We start from the raw sequence: 19825 nt of genomic DNA, 5'->3' as shown, positions 1-19825 counted from the left end.
TATTCCAACGAGGTCTCTTCGTTCTCATAACCCCTTTTTTATTAAACATAAGTCTACTAGGATAGGATAGGATAGGTTAGGTGGTAGCTGCCCTGATAAGGATAGCTCACTTGGACAACACGAAGGTCCGTTGTGATACCACATACACCAAAAATAACGGTGACCTAGATCCAGCTACTTAGAGAATCGTTGGGTAGCAACGATAAAGCTCCGAATGATACCGATCTCAACTTTGGATATATCCTCGGGAGATCCAAGTGAGTCGCGACCGAAGTACTTTCGCCTAATTCTGGCAAAAGCTGGACAATCAAGCATAAAGTGATTTGGTGATTCCACCTCATCATACTCCATACAGCTGCAGCAGGATGGAGTTTCCAGTATATTGAGACGTACCGCATGGATACCCATGGGACAGTGCCCTGTCAAAACCCCAATGACCATTGATAGGTGAGCCTTAGTGAACCCAATTATTTCAGCAGACCTCCTGCCATCCACTTTCGGCCAGAAAGATCTTGCTACCCTGCAAGACGTGGTATCCGCCCAACGTTTGCTGAGCTGATTCGAGGCCCAGCTATGGAGGAGCAATCCACAGGTGGCCAGCGGGATCCCGAAGTCCCTACAGCCATCTTCATCCGGTTCAGTTGTACCGATGCGGGCTAAGAGATCCGCTTGACAGTTACCCGGGATATCACTATGGCCCGGGACCCAGATAATCTTAATTGTAAAATAATTCGATGCAATCGCAAGCGAGGTCAGGCACTCCCAGACCACCCTCGATCGCACTGTAGTTGAGCTCAAGGCCTTGATAGCCGATTGGCTATCAGAGTAGATGTTAAATTCCCTAACCGTGGTAGCACTGGATAGCATTCCATCCACCGCATCCTTAATCGCAGCAATTTCCGCTTGGAATACACTGCAGTGATCAGCCAACTTAAACTTGCGGCTTAAATTTAGCTCTTGACAAAAGACCCCCCCACCAACCTTTCCATCCAGCTTTGACCCATCCGTGAACAAGTTAACCGGTCCCATGCCCCAGATAATTCCTCTTCCCCAATCCTCTCTCTCTGGAATAACTGGGGTGAAGGTTGTATAGGGAGCTGTTATCGGCATACAGTAGTCCGTTCTGTCCGGGATGAAGTCGAAACTGGTAAGAAGGCTAGAGTGTCCGCGGTCAGAAAGTCTATATCCCATATCACGAAGCCTGACCAACGACCTTGCCGCGGCCGCCTTTCCCGCAATATCTACTGGGTATATGTTCAGCATGACGTTCAGTGCCAAGGTAGGCGTTGTTCTGAGAGCGCCACTGATACCGATCAGCGCCGTCCGTTGCACTGACACTAACATTTTGGAGGTGCTCGCCGTGTCCAGTGCTTTCCACCAGACCAGCACCCCATATAGCAGAATCGGTTTGACCACCATCTCATAAAGCCAGTGTACTATTCTTGGCGAGAGTCCCCATCTCTTTCCGATAGCTACTCTGCAGCAGTACAAGGCAATGGCGGCCTTCCTGGCCCGATCTTCCACATTGGGTCTCCAGGACAGTTTCTTGTCCAAAACAATCCCCAAATATTTAACCCTATCAGAAAGTACCAACGGTACCCCTCCAATCGAGGGAGTTCTGAAATCGGGCACCTTATATCTTCTTGTGAAAAGGACCAATTCCGTTTTTCCCGGGTTGACCGCCAATCCACATGATTCAGCCCACCTAGCCACAGTATCCAGGTAGCCCTGAAGAACATCGCGCAGGGCGCCCAGAAATTTGCCTCTGACTAGGATAGCGAGGTCATCTGCATAGGCAACCACCCGACAACCATTGGCTTCCAGCTCCACAAGAAGCTCGTTGACTACCACAACCCAGAGGAGAGGAGATAGGACACCCCCCTGTGGCGTGCCCCTGCACACCTTCCTCTTAATTATGGCCCCTCCCCACTCCGCTGCGACAATTCTGCCGCATAGAAGTTTGCTAATAAATTCAACCAGAGCCGCCTCGACTCCTAAACCCACCAGAGCTCTTTCGATTGACCCCGGTAAGACATTGTTAAAAGCTCCCTCGATGTCTAGAAAGGCACCCAGAGCATACTCTTTGTGTTCTAGGGACCCCTCTATTTGCTTTACAATCGAATGGAGAGCCGTTTCCGTCGATCTGCCCTTGCAGTACGCATGTTGTGAAGCCGACAGTAACCCCCGAGGTATCCTTTCCCGTAGGTACAGGTCAATCAACCGCTCAAACGTCTTAAGAAGAAACGACGAGAGACTGATTGGCCTGAAATCCTTAGGTGATACATGAGAGCTTCTGCCGGCCTTCGGAATGAAAATAACCCTAACCGTGTGCCAAGACTTCGGGATATAGTTAAGCCTGAGGCAGTTAGTATATATGATGGCCAACCAGCGGCAGGAAATCCCCAAAGACCTTTGAAGCTGCGCAGGAATGATTCCATCCGGGCCCGGAGACTTATAGGGCTTGAACGACCCTATAGCCCAGGTTATCTGACTTTCCCGTATTGGAATGGCAGGCACTTCTGCATGGCCAACGACCGCCGACCATGCAGGCGAAGATCCCTGCGCAACTGGGACATCGGGAAAATGATTGTCCAGTAAAAGCCTTAGGGACTCCTCGCTACTCATCGACCAGTCCCCACCATCATCTCTCAGATACCCCAGAGGAGCGGGGTTCCTAGAGAGTATTTTTCTAAATCTCGCGGATTCATTGCAGCCTTCTACGTTTTCGCAGAAGCTTCGCCATGCATCTCGCTTGGCTATCCTTATTTCATATTTATAAATCCCCAGACTCACCTTATAGAGCTCCCAGTCCGAGGGTAATTTACTCCTCCTGGCTCTGTTGAAGAGCCGCCGTCAGCATTGCTGAAATTAGAGAGAATAAAAGCTTTAATCTCTTTTTTAACAAGCACACAGGATATAGGCCTACTTGCCTCCCCATGCACCAAGGTGTTGAATTTTCCAGTCCTTAATCCAGAAATCTTACTGCCGTTACTACTCAGCCACGGCTCCTGGACAAGGACTATATCCACTCCTCCTTTTTCAAGGCAGAGCAACAAATTTGCGGAAGCCGCCTTAGAGTGCTGAAGATTGATTTGACGGATTTCCATCAAAAGCGCTCTTCTTCCGCACCCCATCCTTGGCGGATTCGTATTAGTATTGTCCATTCTAAAAAAAAAAAAAGTCCCCCCTCAAGGCCGCTATCCGGAGCCGATTGTGTAGTCGCCCTTTAACGATCTCGTGGTTATCTATGCTACGCAGGGAGGCCACGCGAGGGTTGACGCATTACCTTATGAGTAATGCGTTCAGAGCCAGACCGGACGCGAAGCGGGAAAATCTTCAACCGCACCTACACCACCAACTTAACGGCGACGGAGCCGGAACGTACCTTGAGGCCCGCCACGGTTTTAACGGGACGTGGGCAGGTGCAGCATTAGCCTACCAGCCATTTTGGTAGGGTTTCACCCCGACCTACTAAAGTGGCGGAATACCGCACCTACCAGCCCAATGTCATCAAGTCAAAATGTGATGTGAAATCAAAGTCCTAAAACAGTCCAGTTCGTCACCGTTGTGTACCGATCTTGACTCTCCCACCCCTGAGCTCGGCACAATGACTCAAGGGGTGCGGGTTTTATCGAGTTGTCCTCTCTAGATCCGCCATTATCAGTAGAAGCAGGGGCACCTCGTGCAGGACGTGATAACTAATCACGCGTGACATTCGTCACTATGGCCGGTCTAAGACTGATATCAGTCCCTGATCCAGAGCCTGAAACCACTTATGATATCCAAGCCAAGTATCTTAGCCATAAGTCTACTAACTATGCGATAAATGCTCCATTGTCGCGCTCTCTACGTGAACTTAATGAGATCTCGAATTCTATTATGCTTGATTTTTCTTATCCAAAGTCCATTTTTCTAATTGACTTAACTCTGTTTTGTAGCTAGGCTTAGTTATTTGTTTTAGTCAGTAAGAACCATTTAATTAAATTAAATTAATCTTATTTCTTTATACAGTGGTGATTTCAACGAAAGCCATTATGTTTGGATAAAAAATGTAAGTAGATTAATGTGGGTCAAGTTACAAGACATAAGAATAAATTTTATTTTTGCAATACATGTCTAATACATTTTGATAAGGAAGAAAAATTATTAACCCATAAAAAGCATTGTAGAAAAATTGTAACACGCATGCCTACACCTGAGAAAAGAATATTAAAATTTGCAAATTTCAAAAAACAATTAGATGTACCATTTACTATATATGCAGATTTCGAATGTATTCTAAAACCAATAGACATTCAAAATTCTAGTAGGACTCAATATGTACAAGAACATATTCCTTATGCCTATTGTTATTTTATTAAGTGCTCATATAATAACAAACTTAATCGTTTTAAAATATATAGCGGTGTTGATGCTCCAAAACATTTTTTTAAAAGTATTTTCGATGATGTTTTAGATATTTATCACCTATATTTCAGTAAAACAGTTAGAATGCATTCATTAACTGCCAATCAACTTAGACGTCAAAACAAGGATATAGTTGTCATATTTGTGGAATGGAACTTTTATTAAATGATAGGGTAGCAGACCATTGCCATTTAACTGGTATAGAGGTCCAGCATATAATAAATGTAATTTAGAATATCAGATAAAATTTTATTCCAATATTTTTTTATAATTTCTCTAAATATGATTGTTATTTATTTATTAAAGATTTGTCATCTGTAGAGGGGGATATAAATATTATTCCCTTAAACAAAGAGTTGTATATTTCAATATCAAAGAGAATATATGTTAATAATAAAGATACCATTGAACTTAAGTTTGTAGATTCATTTCGATTCATGCCTTTTAGCTTAGACAGTTTAGCTAAGAATTTATGTAATAATGATGAAACGTAAAGGGATTTTCCCATATGACTACTTAGATTCAGAAGAACGTCTCAACGAAACACAATTACCTGATCGTTCACATTTCTTTAATAAATTATCAAATGAATCGTGTAGTATCGATGATTATCAGCATGCACAAAATGTTTGGACAACATCTAATTGTTCCAATTTATAACATTATTTATTATTATATCTAAAAGTAGATGTGCTACTCCTCAGTGATATTTTTGAAAATTTTAGAAAATTATGTAAAGGAATTTATCGACTAGACCCTAGTCCATATTATACACCTCCAGGATTATCTTGGGACGCAATGCTCAAAATAACTAGAATAGAATTAGAATTGTTTACTGATGAAAACATGCATAATTTTATAATGTCGGGAATTAGGGGCGGGATTGTTCAATGTTGCAAACGGCGTTCAGTTGCTAACAATAAATATTTAAGTGATTACGATGAGAATAAGGCTTCAAATTATATAATTTATTTAGATGTTAATAATTTATATTGTTATGCTATGTCATAATATCTCCCTCATAATAATTTTGAATGGAATGAAAACGTAGAGGAGTTTGACGCTTTTAGAATACCAGACGATTCTTTAGTCGGATACATATTAGAAGTAGATTTAGATTATCCCATAACCACTCACAATATTCATAATGATTTATCATTTTGTTTTGAAAATAAAAAAGTTGGCTCAATGAAAAACTCAAAGTTGATTGGTGATTTGAGAAACAAAATAAAATATATTATTCATTATAGAAATTTACAACAATTTATTAAACATGGACTTGTATTAAAGAAAATTCATAGAATTCTACAATTTAATCAATCAGATTGGCTAAAAAAATATATTGATTTAAATAATTATCATAGAACATTAGCAGGAAATAACTTTGAGGAAAATTTCTTTAAATTATTGAATAATGCTGTTATGGGAAAACTATGGAAAATGTAGATAAAAGAGTAGATGTTAAATTAGTACAAGATTGGGAGAATACTAGTATTGGGGGAAGAGGTAGGAAAAAATTAGGTGCTAGTACCTTAATAGCAAAACCAAATTTCCATAGTGTAGGCCAATTTTCTAATAATTTAATAGCGATTCAATTGAAACAAGTGTCAATTCTGTACAATAAACCGATACATATTAGTTTTACCGTATTAGAACTTTCTAAATTTAAAATGTTTAAATATGTATATATAGCTGGCTTTAGGTCCGTGTTTTATAATTGAAAATTTGAAAAATACCCTTTGATTCTTCTTTTAAATCGATATATTTCGATTGCTCAACGGCAATCATCTTCAGGATTGTAGCAACTAACAAAAATAATAAACATAACAATAAACAAATTTTGCATTTTACATTTCACATAAATACATACTTTTATTAACACGTCTGCTTTGTCCGACGTGGAGTATGGTACTGTTTTTTAGTGAGCAGGTGTTTGTAGATATGTGCGCTGTGATCTACGTCGCTCTTATAGTTCAGTCGTGTGTTAGTCGGAATATTAATAATGTGTAACATTTCTAGTGTGAAGCGTTTGTTATAGTGTTGTTCCTGTTGCAGTATTTTAGTCTCATCAAAGTTTGGTGTGTGGCCGCTGTCTGCACAGTGGGCCATGAGTGCTGTTTTTTTATTATTAACTTGATGGCAAAATTTAAAATCAGACTTATGCTGTGAAATTCTCGTTTTGAGTTTGGACTTTGTAGTACCTATATATATATTATTGCACGTTTCATCGCTATTGCCTTTACATGGTATCTTGTAAACTACATTATTTTTTTCCATTATTGGTATTTTCGATTTTGTTTTGTTAAATATGTTTTTTAAAGTGTTCGTAGGTTTATGCGCAATTTTTGTAGTTTCTTTATCATAGCAGTCAGATTTTGCTAAACGTTCTGATAGCTGCGGTACATAAGCCACCGACTTGAAAATAATGGGTTTATCGGGAGTTTTTGGTCTATTTAAATTTTTGGTTTTTCTTAATAAAGTTTTTATGGTTTTTTTCGGAAAATCATTGTTTCTTAGTAATGTGAAAATTTCTTTTTTAACTTCTTTGTGGTATACTTCATCTGAAGTCTGCAACATTTTCCGTATACAGCCCTTTGCTGTATTCATAATCATTGTTTTCGGATGTTTTGAATTAAAGTTTATAATTCGTCCTGATGCTGTAGGCTTTTGATACCACTTTAGTTTTAATTGATTTCCTCGTCTGTTTATTATGGAGTCCAGGTATGGTAATTCCTCGTCGTTCTCTAGTTCTATACTAAATTTTATATTTTTGTCAAAAGTGTTTAGTGTGTCAAGTGTGTTTTGTATTTCATTTTCTTTTATTATCGCGAATAGGTCGTCGACGTATTTGGTAAGTATTCTTGGTTTATGTCGCAACTTCAGCATAGTATCATCTAATAATTTTTCCATAACTATATCCGCTATTATTAGTTGCGACATAAACCAAGAATACTTACCAAATACGTCGACGACCTATTCGCGATAATAAAAGAAAATGAAATACAAAACTATATATATATACATATTTAAAGATAAAAGGTCGCCAAAAAATTCATAATTTAAAATGTTTAGTTTTCATTATGATTACTATATCAAAGAGAAATATAAAAATAATATTGCTTTAAATTATATGGATACTGATTCATTCATATATGATATTCAAACTGATGACTTTTATAATGATATTCGTGATGATATTTCAAAAAATTTCGATACATCCTCATATCCAAAGGAAAATATTTTTTAATTTCCCTCAGTTGAATAAGAAGGTTCTAGGTATGGTGAAGGATGAATGTAATGGGAAGTTAATAAAAGAGTTTATAGGTTTAAGAGCAAAACTGTATTCATTTAAAATTGTTAACGATATAAATGAAACTAAAAAAATTAAGGGAATAAAAAAGTGTGTAACGTCTACATTGAGTTTAAGTGATTTTAGAAAAGGTCTGTTGGAAAATAAATTGTATAATGCATCAATGTAAACATTTAGATCTAAATTGCAAACGGTTTATACGCAAAATATTTATAAAGTAGCTCTAAGCAATATGGATGATAAGCGAATTTTACGGGAAAATCATATTGATACTTATGCTTATGGTCATTTCGAAACCTTATAGTAGTACTTTACTGTAATACATTTAAGAAAAAAAATAATAATAAACAATTTATATTTTATATAATTTATTTTTATTAAATAAAAATTTTAAACATGATTGACCACACACTACTGTGTTGTATTTTTCTTTCTGCTCATAATTGTAATGTATTGGTGGCTTCAGATTATTAACCAGTTCAATCGGTGGCTGTAAATTTCCAAAACTATCAAAATATTCTTTTTAGTTTTTTCTTAATACTTCCATGGTCTTAGCAAGATTTACTAATATAGTCATATGAGTATTTGACATGATTTTAAACCAGTTATCGCAAAAATCTGTTACCTATCAGCTGTGGCTGATAAAATTATGGAAAGACCAAGGAAAATTAAAACTTATGTAAAATGCCCACTTGAAGATCTTAAAAATTAAATTAAAATTGTAGATGAGGAAAAAACTCTAATTTGGTTGAAAAGTCATTGGAAATTTATTGAGATGCCTGGGGAACCAACAATATGGAATGTTAGAAACCCACCCGCAACATCGGCTGAAGAGTTATATAGGTGGGAAGTCAAATTTATGGGAAGCACAGATTAAAATATTGAAAAAAAAAAATAAAAATTTTTAATAAAAGAAAAAAAAACAAAAAAAAATTTTTTGTCTTCATATTTTTTCACGTTGGGAGGCCAAGAATCAAAAATAGAAAAACCAACGGCGAACGTTGTAAACTAAGTCCAAGTAGTAGACCATACTGAGGCACTAGATACTATTAAGATCATGCTTCTAATTATCTGCGTAGTTAGTTGCATCAGTTTGCGATATGCCAGCCGCGCCGACGGTTTAGATAAGGTTTAACAAACTTTTATCTACCATCCCCAATGGGCAAATGGGAAGATATCGTTAAACTACTCATAGAAGAAAAAACGATATGAGAAAAACCTTACAAATGTATTATTAAAAATACCGAAGTAAAGGCAGAAACAGTAGTAAAGCATCTTAAAATAATAGTTGAAGCATTTAACAGAATAGGAAACACAATCCAACAGTTAAACGGTAAACTAGACGGCAATTGAAAAGACCAAGTGTAGGGTTATATTTATATTCAACTTTAAATGTACCTACTTTAAATAAATTGAATTTTTTTGTTCTTGTTAATGGAGTATTGTAGGGTTATATTTATATTCAACTTTAAATGTACCTATTTTAAATAAATTGAATTTTTTTGTGGGAGTATTGTAGGGTTATATTTATATTCAACTTTAAATGTACCTACTTTGAATAAATTGAATTTTTTTGTTCTTGTTAATTTTTATTTTTCAATTGTAAAATATTTTCTTTCAAAAATTTTCATTCGGTTGATATATTTAAAAACGTTTTGTAACATACTTTTAGGAGCGGTTAAATAAAAATATTTTATAAAAATAAATAGTGCTTATTATTAAATAGTGATTTATATATTAAATACCACACCAAGCATATCAAATTTTTGCCAGCACTAGAGACAGATTAGAATTCATAGTACAACGAGTTTCAAGAAGGAAATAGAAATAGACTTTAGCACATTCCTGCTGGAGGCAGCCTCCGATTTAGAAAAGGAACCAGAAGTAGAGCAAAAAGAAGAAGAAAAACTGGAACAAAAGGAAATTTTAACAGAGACACCAAACTACCAAACAAGAAAAGACAAAATGGTACAAACCACAGTAGAATTCTTAAAAACGGCTTCGTCAATTCTATTTGAGTTTGATGGAAAACATGAGAATTTACATAGCTTCTTAGGCGCACGAGATATCCTAGAACAAATTAAGAATACTCACGAGACCATAGCAGTCTCCATGATAAAATCTAAGCTCAATGGAACAGCTAGAAACTTTTTGAGCACTGAAAATTCAATACAGCAATAAGGCGAAAGTTGAGTTCAGCAATTAAAGGTGAATCTGTAGAAGTTTTGACGGCAAAACTCCTAAACGTCCAACAGCGCAGTAAAACAGCTAACCAGTACACTGCTGAAATCGAAAAATTAACAAAATCGGAGAAAGGTGCTTACATAACTGACGGTCCTGCACCTGATGTGGCAACCAAATATGCCACATAATCAGCTGTAAAGGCCATGTGTAAAAACTCGGCTAACGAAAGAGTTAAACTGATAATGCAAGCAGGAACGTTCACATCTATGAACGAGGCTATTTCAAAATTCACGAATAGCTGTACTGAAGTCACGGGTAAACCAAATACAGTGTTACGTCTGACGCGCTCACAAGGTAATTACCGAGGTTACTTCCGAAGAAGCTGCCAAAATAATAATTATCGAGGTAACCAAAACCGAAGATATTACGGTAATACTAACAGATATAATAATAACAATAGTAATAGACAACAAAATAATTTCCCAACGCGCAGTTTTGGAGGTCAGTCAAGATCATTCAATCAGAGTAACACGAGCAATCTCCGTAGTATAAACCAACAGGAAAACCAGCAAACTCCACTCCAACAGTAAATTCTAACGGTAAAAAAATATGCACATTCAACTTGCATCTAAACAGCTACATATCTTCCAATACTACCCTAAATAACTCAACTTCAACGTTCCTGATAGATACAGGAGCGGATATCTCAATAATAAAGAAGGGTCAAATTAACAGTAATGTTACAATAAATAACTCACAGATTAGAAGGTATTGGCCGAGGCATAACCAGCATACTTGGAACAGTAAAAGCAGATCTAACAGATGATAGTCTTTTAATAGGACACAAATTTCACATAGTAGAAGACAATTTCCCAATCCCATGTGAGGGAATTTTGGGATTCGACTTCATTAAAAAATATAATTGCATTTTAGATTATAATAAAAATGGAGACAGCCTAATACTACGACCATACGATTACCCAGAAGATATAGTTATACAAATGACAAATAAACCAACAATCAATAGCATTACAATACCCGCAAGAGCCGATGTAATTAGACAGGTTCACATCAATAGTCACAATAAGGAACTATTAGTACCTCGTCAAGAATTGACTGAAAGCATTTTTGTAGCCAACACGATAGTAAACTCAAATCAAGCTTTAATAAGAATAATAAATACAACAGATAAACATGCAATCATTCAAGATTATGACATCAAAACAGAAAGTTTAGAGGATTATGTAATAATTGCAAATACACATCACTGTAAAGCTAATCATAAAGAAAAGTTAGAAAGACAGAATAAAAATTTTCCGCCATTCGCTAGCAAATCACTCAACACATTATGCTCAGAATTCGTTGATATATTCTCATTAGGAACAGAGCCAATCAAGACCAACAACTTTTACAAACAAAAGTTGCATCTGAAAGATAACACTCCTGTGTATATTAAAAATTATAGACTACCCCAAGCACATAAGATTGAAATAAATAAAAAGTAAATAAACTAATTCAAGATGATATTGTTGAACCATCAACCTCAGAGTACAACAGCCCTGTTTTATTGGTAGCTAAAAAATCCCTTCCGGGTAAAGACGAAAAAAGTTGGAGATTAGTTGTTGATTTCAGACAAATAAATAAAAAATTGACAGCTGATAAATTCCCTTTGCCTCGAATAGATGATATTCTAGATCAATTAGGAAGAGCGAAATATTTCTTATGCCTAGATGTAATGTCAGGATTTCACCAAATAGAACTCAGCCCAGAGTCAAGGGATGTCGCATCCTTTACTGCAGATAACGGTACTTATCGTTTCAAAAGATTACCTTACGGCCTCAAAGTAGCTCCAAACTCATTCCAGAGGATGATGAAATTGGCATTCGCAGGTCTAAAACCATCACAAGCATTCTTATACATGGACGATTTAGTCGTATTAGGATGCTCCGAAAAACATATGATTAAAAATTTACGGGATGTATTCTTCACATGCAGAAAATATAATTTAAAATTACATCCGGACAAATGTCTATTTTTCAGTCAAGAAGTTACTTATCTTGGACATCAATGCACAAGTACTGGAATTTTACCAGACCCAAATATATTTAAAATTGTTCAAAATTACCCAACTCCCAAAAATGCCGATGAAGCAAAAAGATTTGTCGCATTTTGTAATTATTATAGAAGATTCATACCAAATTTCGCGGAATACGTCAGGATTATAGAAAGACTTAGTAAGAAAAATGTAATTTTCAATTTGACAGACGACTGCGAGAAATATTTTAACTACATAAAAAATGCATCAATTAGTCCAAATATCCTACAATATCCCAATTTTGATAGAGAGTTCTTTATTACAACCGACGCAAGTGGTTATGCCTGCGGTGCTGTGCTAAGCCAAGAATATGAAGGAAAACAATTACCCATTGCCTACGCTTCAAGATCATTTAAAAAAGGCGAAATAAATAAAAGGCGAAATAAACGAAATATCTCCCCTCCCTCGTAACATAATTTTCTTTAGTTATTTTCTTCGTTTACTACCACCCACATATGCTTGTGATCACTAATACACACAGGCATGTGTGAGTGGTAGTACGCATGTATATTAGATTTTTACCGCTGTGAGCCCGCGGTATAGCAACTTTGTTGCCGGGAAACCCAACTAAGGAGCTGTATCGTGGGTTCATCTGCTCATGTCGCAAAGAGGCTCGTCCTCTTTGAATCCAGCAGCCAGCGAAGGTACACGTTATTCCACGTTCACGTAAGTGTAAATTTTCAAAATTATTATTATATACCATTTTCCACAACATTCGTTAATCAATTTCTTAACACTTGTTGTATTTCTATACGGTTAATAAAACAAACCATTTGTAATTCTTTTTATTAACACGAAACTTTTTGGTGTTTTTATTTTCTCCCCTTTTGCCTAAACGTATATCCTTTTGCAATCACGTGGGTGCGCGCCGTTGCCACCACGCTTTTGTACATGGTCCTTACCACGCCGGTAAAGAGAACCAGTGATATAATTACAGTCCACTTGTTGCGGTCACCCGGTGGAGTTAAGCCAAGGAACGATCTGGTAACCTTTCCACTCGCGGGCCGTTTCAAGAATGACAGCTGTCAGGCGGCAACCACAGCCAACTCTTGATCATTGCTGTTTCCGCTTTTTTCATCGTGGAATTCTGGCAGGCGGGCATTGTAAACGCAGCGTAAAACTAAAATGGCGTTCGGGAATCCAGCGGCATCCCATAAAGGACGCGGCAAACCTCAGGTACACCAGCGGCTCCCGGGAACAGGAAGCGGAGAGCCAGGAATCCGTGCGATTATTTCGGGTCGCAAGCGAACGGAAAACAATTTATAGCGTGGTAAGTAGGTACCCTGTAAGCAAGGAAAAATTAAGGTAACAAAAGTATCATTACTAGGAAGTGTCGGGCGACGTCTTCGGCGGATAGCAGACGCCACACCGACGATTTTAGCGGTTGGCAACGGGGGGTAAGCGATGGAGCTGGTACACCCACACCTTACAAGAGCGCAGGCAGCAGAACCGCCTGCACAAAGAAGGCCTCCATACAAAGATAACCATACCCGTGGCGTGGCTCCACAGCCCACTACATGACGACGGTACTATCGCCATTGTACACCGTGTTGCTGCGACTGCAACCACCAAAGGCGAAGGCACACAATACATGCCCCGTTACCGCCACGACTTCCACTACCACCTGTATGTATAAAACCCCATCACCGCCACGACCAAGAACGCCAAACACATCAGGGCCACAGTGGATGTACCACCCGCACCTATCGGAGCCAGCGCAGCGGACTCGGCATACACAAGGAGTCAGGTTTTGTAGGTTAAGCGGAGAGGGGTAGTGAATATAGTGTATGTTGCAAGGGGAGCAAGTTTGAAGCGGGGTATATATGTATGCGGGTTGTGCACCCGAATAAGCAGGGTAGCGGTAAGCAGGGGCGGGGAAGTTGAGAGGGTACCCGTGCCTACATATGCATAAGTTCAATTACACGCAAAACCTTGATTATACAGTAAGTTTAAACTTATTGTGAGAGGACGTGCATGTCCACACGTACATAAGTCCGGTTGCATACAAAGAACTTTGATTCTACATTAAATTTGAGATTGTTGAGGCGTGAGCCTTAGGTCAGTCGTGTCGGCACCTGACTCCCAATAGGGGTAGTAGGCAAAGAAAGAAGCAAGGTTTCACCATTGACGTAATAAAGCCAAACCCCATTCACCTGTAAATCGAGACGTCTTGTAGGCCAGGGAAATGGGGGGAACATAAGCTGTAATTTAAGCCTGTCTTGGGCGGTTGCGACCCAACAAGGAGTAGGGATCAGACGGGACCTCAACGTAGAGGTCATGTCAGATTTGCCCTCATACCATTTTTGACCAAACAAATTGTGGTTTTTTTTTTTTTTTTAATAAAGCCATACTTGTGTGGATCTGAGTGGATGCATGTGCGTGTACGTGGGGAATAAGGCCACGTAACTAGCGGAGGGAGCATAAAAACAGCTGGTGAAACTTATTGAGAGGGGCTGTGGAAGTGTGCACATCCATGCACACACGAAGTCCTTAGTGATACACTAGTCACACACGTATATAAATGAACATACATATGCTCATTGCCTAGGTTAAGCGAACGTAAGAATAGATAGGTTGTTTGAACCCGGAGTTCACTGTTAGATGTAAGCGGGACAAGGGCAGACAGCGTCGGTAAGTGAATTTTTGAATTGAAATGTTTATGTCTGACCCAGATGCCCAGTACGTTAAAAGTCGCACGAACGCGACATTTCTTTTTCCTAATCATTTTTGATATCGGCGCTCCGCTGCATCGGAGCTAAGGGCAGGCGCACCTAAACAACAAATCTCATGTAAATCATCTACATTAATACTTATCGTAAGAATGAGGAAATAAAACCATAATGCATTGTTTTTGTTGTTTACGGCCTTTGAATTATAACTTTTTAAATATAAACGAGCTCTAGGCCAAATATTTGTATATTCTTAATAAAACACAATACGTGAATTTTTGATATACAATTATATTATTTAATTTGTCGATATTTCGACTTCAGTCTGAAGTCATCATCAGGACTAGGTACGAAAAGAACAAACATACATATTAAAATTATAAAAATACACATTTGCACAAGTACAGAACTTACATTTTTGAATGCAATATGTCGACTAGTGTAACAAAAATATAAGTTTACGAACAGTGCAAAGCAAATAACAATAAAATATAAATAACACACAGCCGTTATCATAAACAAAAAATGAACATAAGCAGAAAGTTATCTAAATGAGTAGTGAGCGCCGCTCAAGTGATATCAACTGCAGCCTGCAGGTGAACTCTTTGGTAAACAGTGGGAGATGCTCTTATCTATTATTGTTGTTGTTGTTGATCAGCTGCCTAAAGGCAGAGGCAATACCAATTGTATCAGATTTGAAGTTCATCCGTTTGTCGCTGGGTGTATTTATTATGTGCAGCATCTCTAATATGTAGCGTTTGTTGTAATTCCTCTCTTGCTGTAGAATTTCTACATTTTCTAAATTGGGAGAGTGTCCAGTTTCTCTGCAATGCTGTGTTAGCGCCGTTTTGCCATCATTAGGGTTGTTGCGATTTTTAATATTCGTTTTATGCCCGGAAATCCTCGTTTTTAGTTTCGATTTAGTAGTCCCCACATATACTTTGTCGCATACGTGGGACCCGTCACCATTACATAGAATTTTATATATCAAGTCCGATTTCTCATATTTATCTATTCTACTCTTGGTATTACTGAAAATTTGTCGCAACAACCCTAATGATGGCAAAACGGCGCTAACACAGCATTGCAGAGAAACTGGACACTCTCCCAATTTAGAAAATGTAGAAATTCTACAGCAAGAGAGGAATTACAACAAACTCTACATATTAGAGATGCTGCACATAATAAATACACCCAGCGACAAACGGATGAACTTCAAATCTGATACAATTGGTATTGCCTCTGCCTTTAGGCAGCTGATCAACAACAACAACTATAATAGATAAGAGCATCTCCCACTGTTTACCAAAGAGTTCACCTGCAGGCTGCAGTTGATATCACTTGAGCGGCGCTCACTACTCATTTAGATAACTTTCTGCTTATGTTCATTTTTTGTTTATGATAACGGCTGTGTGTTATTTACATTTTATTGTTATTTGCTTTGCACTGTTCGTAAACTTATATTTTTGTTACACTAGTCGACATATTGCATTCCAAAATGTAAGTTCTGTACTTGTGCAAATGTGTATTTTTATGATTTTAATATGTATGTTTGTTCTTTTCGGACCTAGTCCTGATGATGACTTCAGACTGAAGTCGAAATATCGACAAATTAAATAATATAATTGTATATCAAAAATTCACGTATTGTGTTTTATTAAGAATATACAAATATTTGGCCTAGAGCTCGTTTATATTTAAAAAGTTATAATTCAAAGGCCGTAAACAACAAAAATAATTATGGAACGGAGAGCACACCGCGCCAACAAAAACACCTACAGACATATGAAAAGCAAGTATGGTATAGAGATCAAGAAGTACACAATTCGATACCAACAAAGCACAAAACAGCTGGCTAAGTTGACACAGTCGATTAAGTTTCTGGTAAGTTGCAGAAAAATTGGCTTAACACCCAAATTCATAAACAACGCCACCAAAAATATTTTGTACGTACTAAACTGCAACACCAACAACAAGCATTTGCCCAACAACATCAATAAGGCTCTCACAAAATTTATAGAAACGGTGGAATGTAGACTCTTGAACCTGATCATAAAAATTAAATATGAACATAAGAAACAAAATGAAAGAGAGGTAAGCACATTAACTAACAAAATAAACCAAACTCTTGATGCAGAAGATTCTACCGCGTTTTTTGAAAGTGAGAAACTCCTAATTAATAACCTTACAACAACAATTAGGAAAACACACACACAAAAATTCGAGAAGCTCAAAAACATACATAGGCAATCTCTTAACATTAAAAATATACCCCATTGGTTTCATAATACTACGAAAACCGAGATCCCTACAGATATTCAGTGGCTCCTCTCTTTAGGTCCAAAATACTCTTTGCCAACAACAAATAGTGGGTTCCCTTTATTCAAGGTGATAGCAGACGGAGAAGACTGCATTCAAACTATCAAAGATAAAGAGCAGCAAGAGATTGAGAGGAATAATTTAACAACACTAATACGGGATCACCTTAAGAAACCCAAAAATAGCGCGCGCGACAAATTTGTTTTAGATACCCTACACTCGGCCAAAACTTTTCTAAAAAACAACAAAGACTTATTGGTTCTGAATGCAGATAAGGGTAATGTTACCGTGTTAATGGATAAGTCGGACTATGAAAAGAAGTTACAACTTTTGGTAAATGACATTTCGGCATACCGGGTATTGAAACGAGATCCCACTAATAAATTACAAGAAAAAAATAACGAGATTGTAGAAAAATTGTTTAAAAACAAAGTTATAGATTTAAAAGAGAAATACAAACTAATAAGCAAAACGTCCAATGCACCTAGATTATATGGCCTGCCCAAAATTCATAAAGCAGATATCCCATTGAGACCTATTTGTTCGTCTGTCAACTCCCCTTCGTACAATTTATGCAAGTATGTGGTTAATATTCTCACGAACATAACCAAATCGTCCAAATATAACGTAAAAGACTCAATTGAATTTAAAAACAAAATAAAAGATACATACATATATGATGATGAGAGTCTCGTGTCATTTGATGTCATCTCACTTTTTCCCAGCATTCCCGTAGATCATGCCTTATACTAGGTTCAAACACACACCAAATTGGCAATTTATGCTCTTTGGGCAATTTATTACGCAATTTGTCATATAATAAATTGTAATAATAAATTGCCAATTTAAAAAAAATTGCGTAATAAATTGTTTCAACCTGCAAATGCAACATTGTAAAGTGTGTTTATTGAGTATATTTAAACGTCACTTACGCATGGCTGAACTATATGGTTGGCTCATTTCATCAGCTGATTTTATGTCTTTCATTTCACTGGAGTAGGGACTGTCAAAAGAAGATGGCAAAATCAAAATGAAAACAAAACACTGAACACATTTTCTTACAACACACAAAAATTTCAAAGTTTTATGTTTTCATTCCATTCTATTCACCTAATACCAACACGCACATTTTGACAGTCTCAACAAAGATATGTTGTTACTGTAGAGATGAGCCAACCAGCTATCAAATTACTATTGTGTAAGCTAAATAGAGTTGTATGAACACCACTCAATTTAATTCGAAATAGCCTCAATTTATTTTTCTGTTTGAACATAGTATTAGAAATTATAGCATCTAAGTGGAACCAGATAAAGAGCCACACCACACTCACAAAAGAACTTTTTCTAGAAGTTGTTCGTTTCTGCATTAGAGATTATAGATATTTTAAATTAAACAATAAAATTTATGAGCAACGCTGTGGTATGCCCATGGGTTCCCCAGCATCCTCCGTCATAGCAGACATTGTAATGGAAGAATTACTGGAGAAATTTGAAGATGACTCCCCTTATAAGCCACGTTTGCTTACCAAATACGTCGATGACCTTTTCGCAATTGTGAAAACTGATACGGTGGAAGAATTGCTAAATATTCTAAATGGATACAACAGGAGTATTAAATTTACAATTGAGGTGGAGAAGGACGGAAAACTACCGTTTCTCGATACTCTTATTATAAAAAAGAATAACCAATTATGTTTTGATTGGTATAAAAAACCTACCGCGTCAGGTAGATTAATTAACTTTAATTCTAAACATGACAAATCTACAATAGTCAATACGGCCAGAAATTTTATCAACGGAGTTCTCTCGATCAGCGATGAAGTTTATCATAAAGAAAACATTAAAATAATAATAAATGTTCTAGAAAATAATGAATTTCCTACACGCATAATAAAAAACTTTATAAGAGATTATTATAAGAAACCCACTGCGAGGAAAAATGCCGAAAATAATAAAATATATAAATCGACTACATATGTGTCAGGCCTGTCTAACAGAATAAAATATTCAAATATTTATGACAAAGAGAAATATAATTTAGCCTTTACCTACAATAATACGTTGTGACAAATTTTGAGTAATACCAAGAGTAGAATAGATAAATATGAGAAATCGGACTTGATATATAAAATTCTATGTAATGGTGACGGGTCCCACGTATGCGACAAAGTATATGTGGGGACTACTAAATCGAAACTAAAAACGAGGATTTCCGGGCATAAAACGAATATTAAAAATCGCAACAACCCTAATGATGGCAAAACGGCGCTAACACAGCATTGCAGAGAAACTGGACACTCTCCCAATTTAGAAAATGTAGAAATTCTACAGCAAGAGAGGAATTACAACAAACGCTACATATTAGAGATGCTGCACATAATAAATACACCCAGCGACAAACGGATGAACTTCAAATCTGATACAATTGGTATTGCCTCTGCCTTTAGGCAGCTGATCAACAACAACAACAATAATAGATAAGAGCATCTCCCACTGTTTACCAAAGAGTTCACCTGCAGGCTGCAGTTGATATCACTTGAGCGGCGCTCACTACTCATTTAGATAACTTTCTGCTTATGTTCATTTTTTGTTTATGATAACGGCTGTGTGTTATTTATATTTTATTGTTATTTGCTTTGCACTGTTCGTAAACTTATATTTTTGTTACACTAGTCGACATATTGCATTCAAAAATGTAAGTTCTGTACTTGTGCAAATGTGTATTTTTATAATTTTAATATGTATGTTTGTTCTTTTCGTACCTAGTCCTGATGATGACTTCAGACTGAAGTCGAAATATCGACAAATTAAATAATATAATTGTATATCAAAAATTCACGT

General features: G+C 37.0%; 1 protein-coding gene across 1 annotated transcript; it reads right to left on the bottom strand.

The window, feature by feature from the left end:
• Positions 1-6145: 6145 nt before the first annotated feature.
• On the bottom strand, positions 6146-7322 carry LOC137242388 (uncharacterized). The gene is made up of 2 exons (XM_067769690.1): positions 6278-7322; positions 6146-6212 (listed from the first exon to the last, which is right to left on the bottom strand). Exon 1 carries the CDS (start codon positions 7315-7317, stop codon positions 6283-6285), a length of 1035 nt encoding a protein of 344 aa, XP_067625791.1. The 5' UTR covers positions 7318-7322; the 3' UTR covers positions 6146-6212; positions 6278-6282.
• Positions 7323-19825: the final 12503 nt, after the last annotated feature.

Source organism: Eurosta solidaginis, chromosome 2, assembly GCF_040869045.1.
Source record: "Eurosta solidaginis isolate ZX-2024a chromosome 2, ASM4086904v1, whole genome shotgun sequence".
NCBI classification, from domain to species: Eukaryota; Metazoa; Arthropoda; class Insecta; order Diptera; family Tephritidae; genus Eurosta; species Eurosta solidaginis.
Note: the sequence above shows the minus strand (reverse complement) of the source record. Positions and strands in the feature narration are given on the sequence as shown.

Coding starts and splice junctions, on each gene's coding strand:
- LOC137242388 (XM_067769690.1), bottom strand. CDS start 7,317: ATGGAAAAATTATTAGATGATACTATGCTGAAGTTGCGACATAAACCA.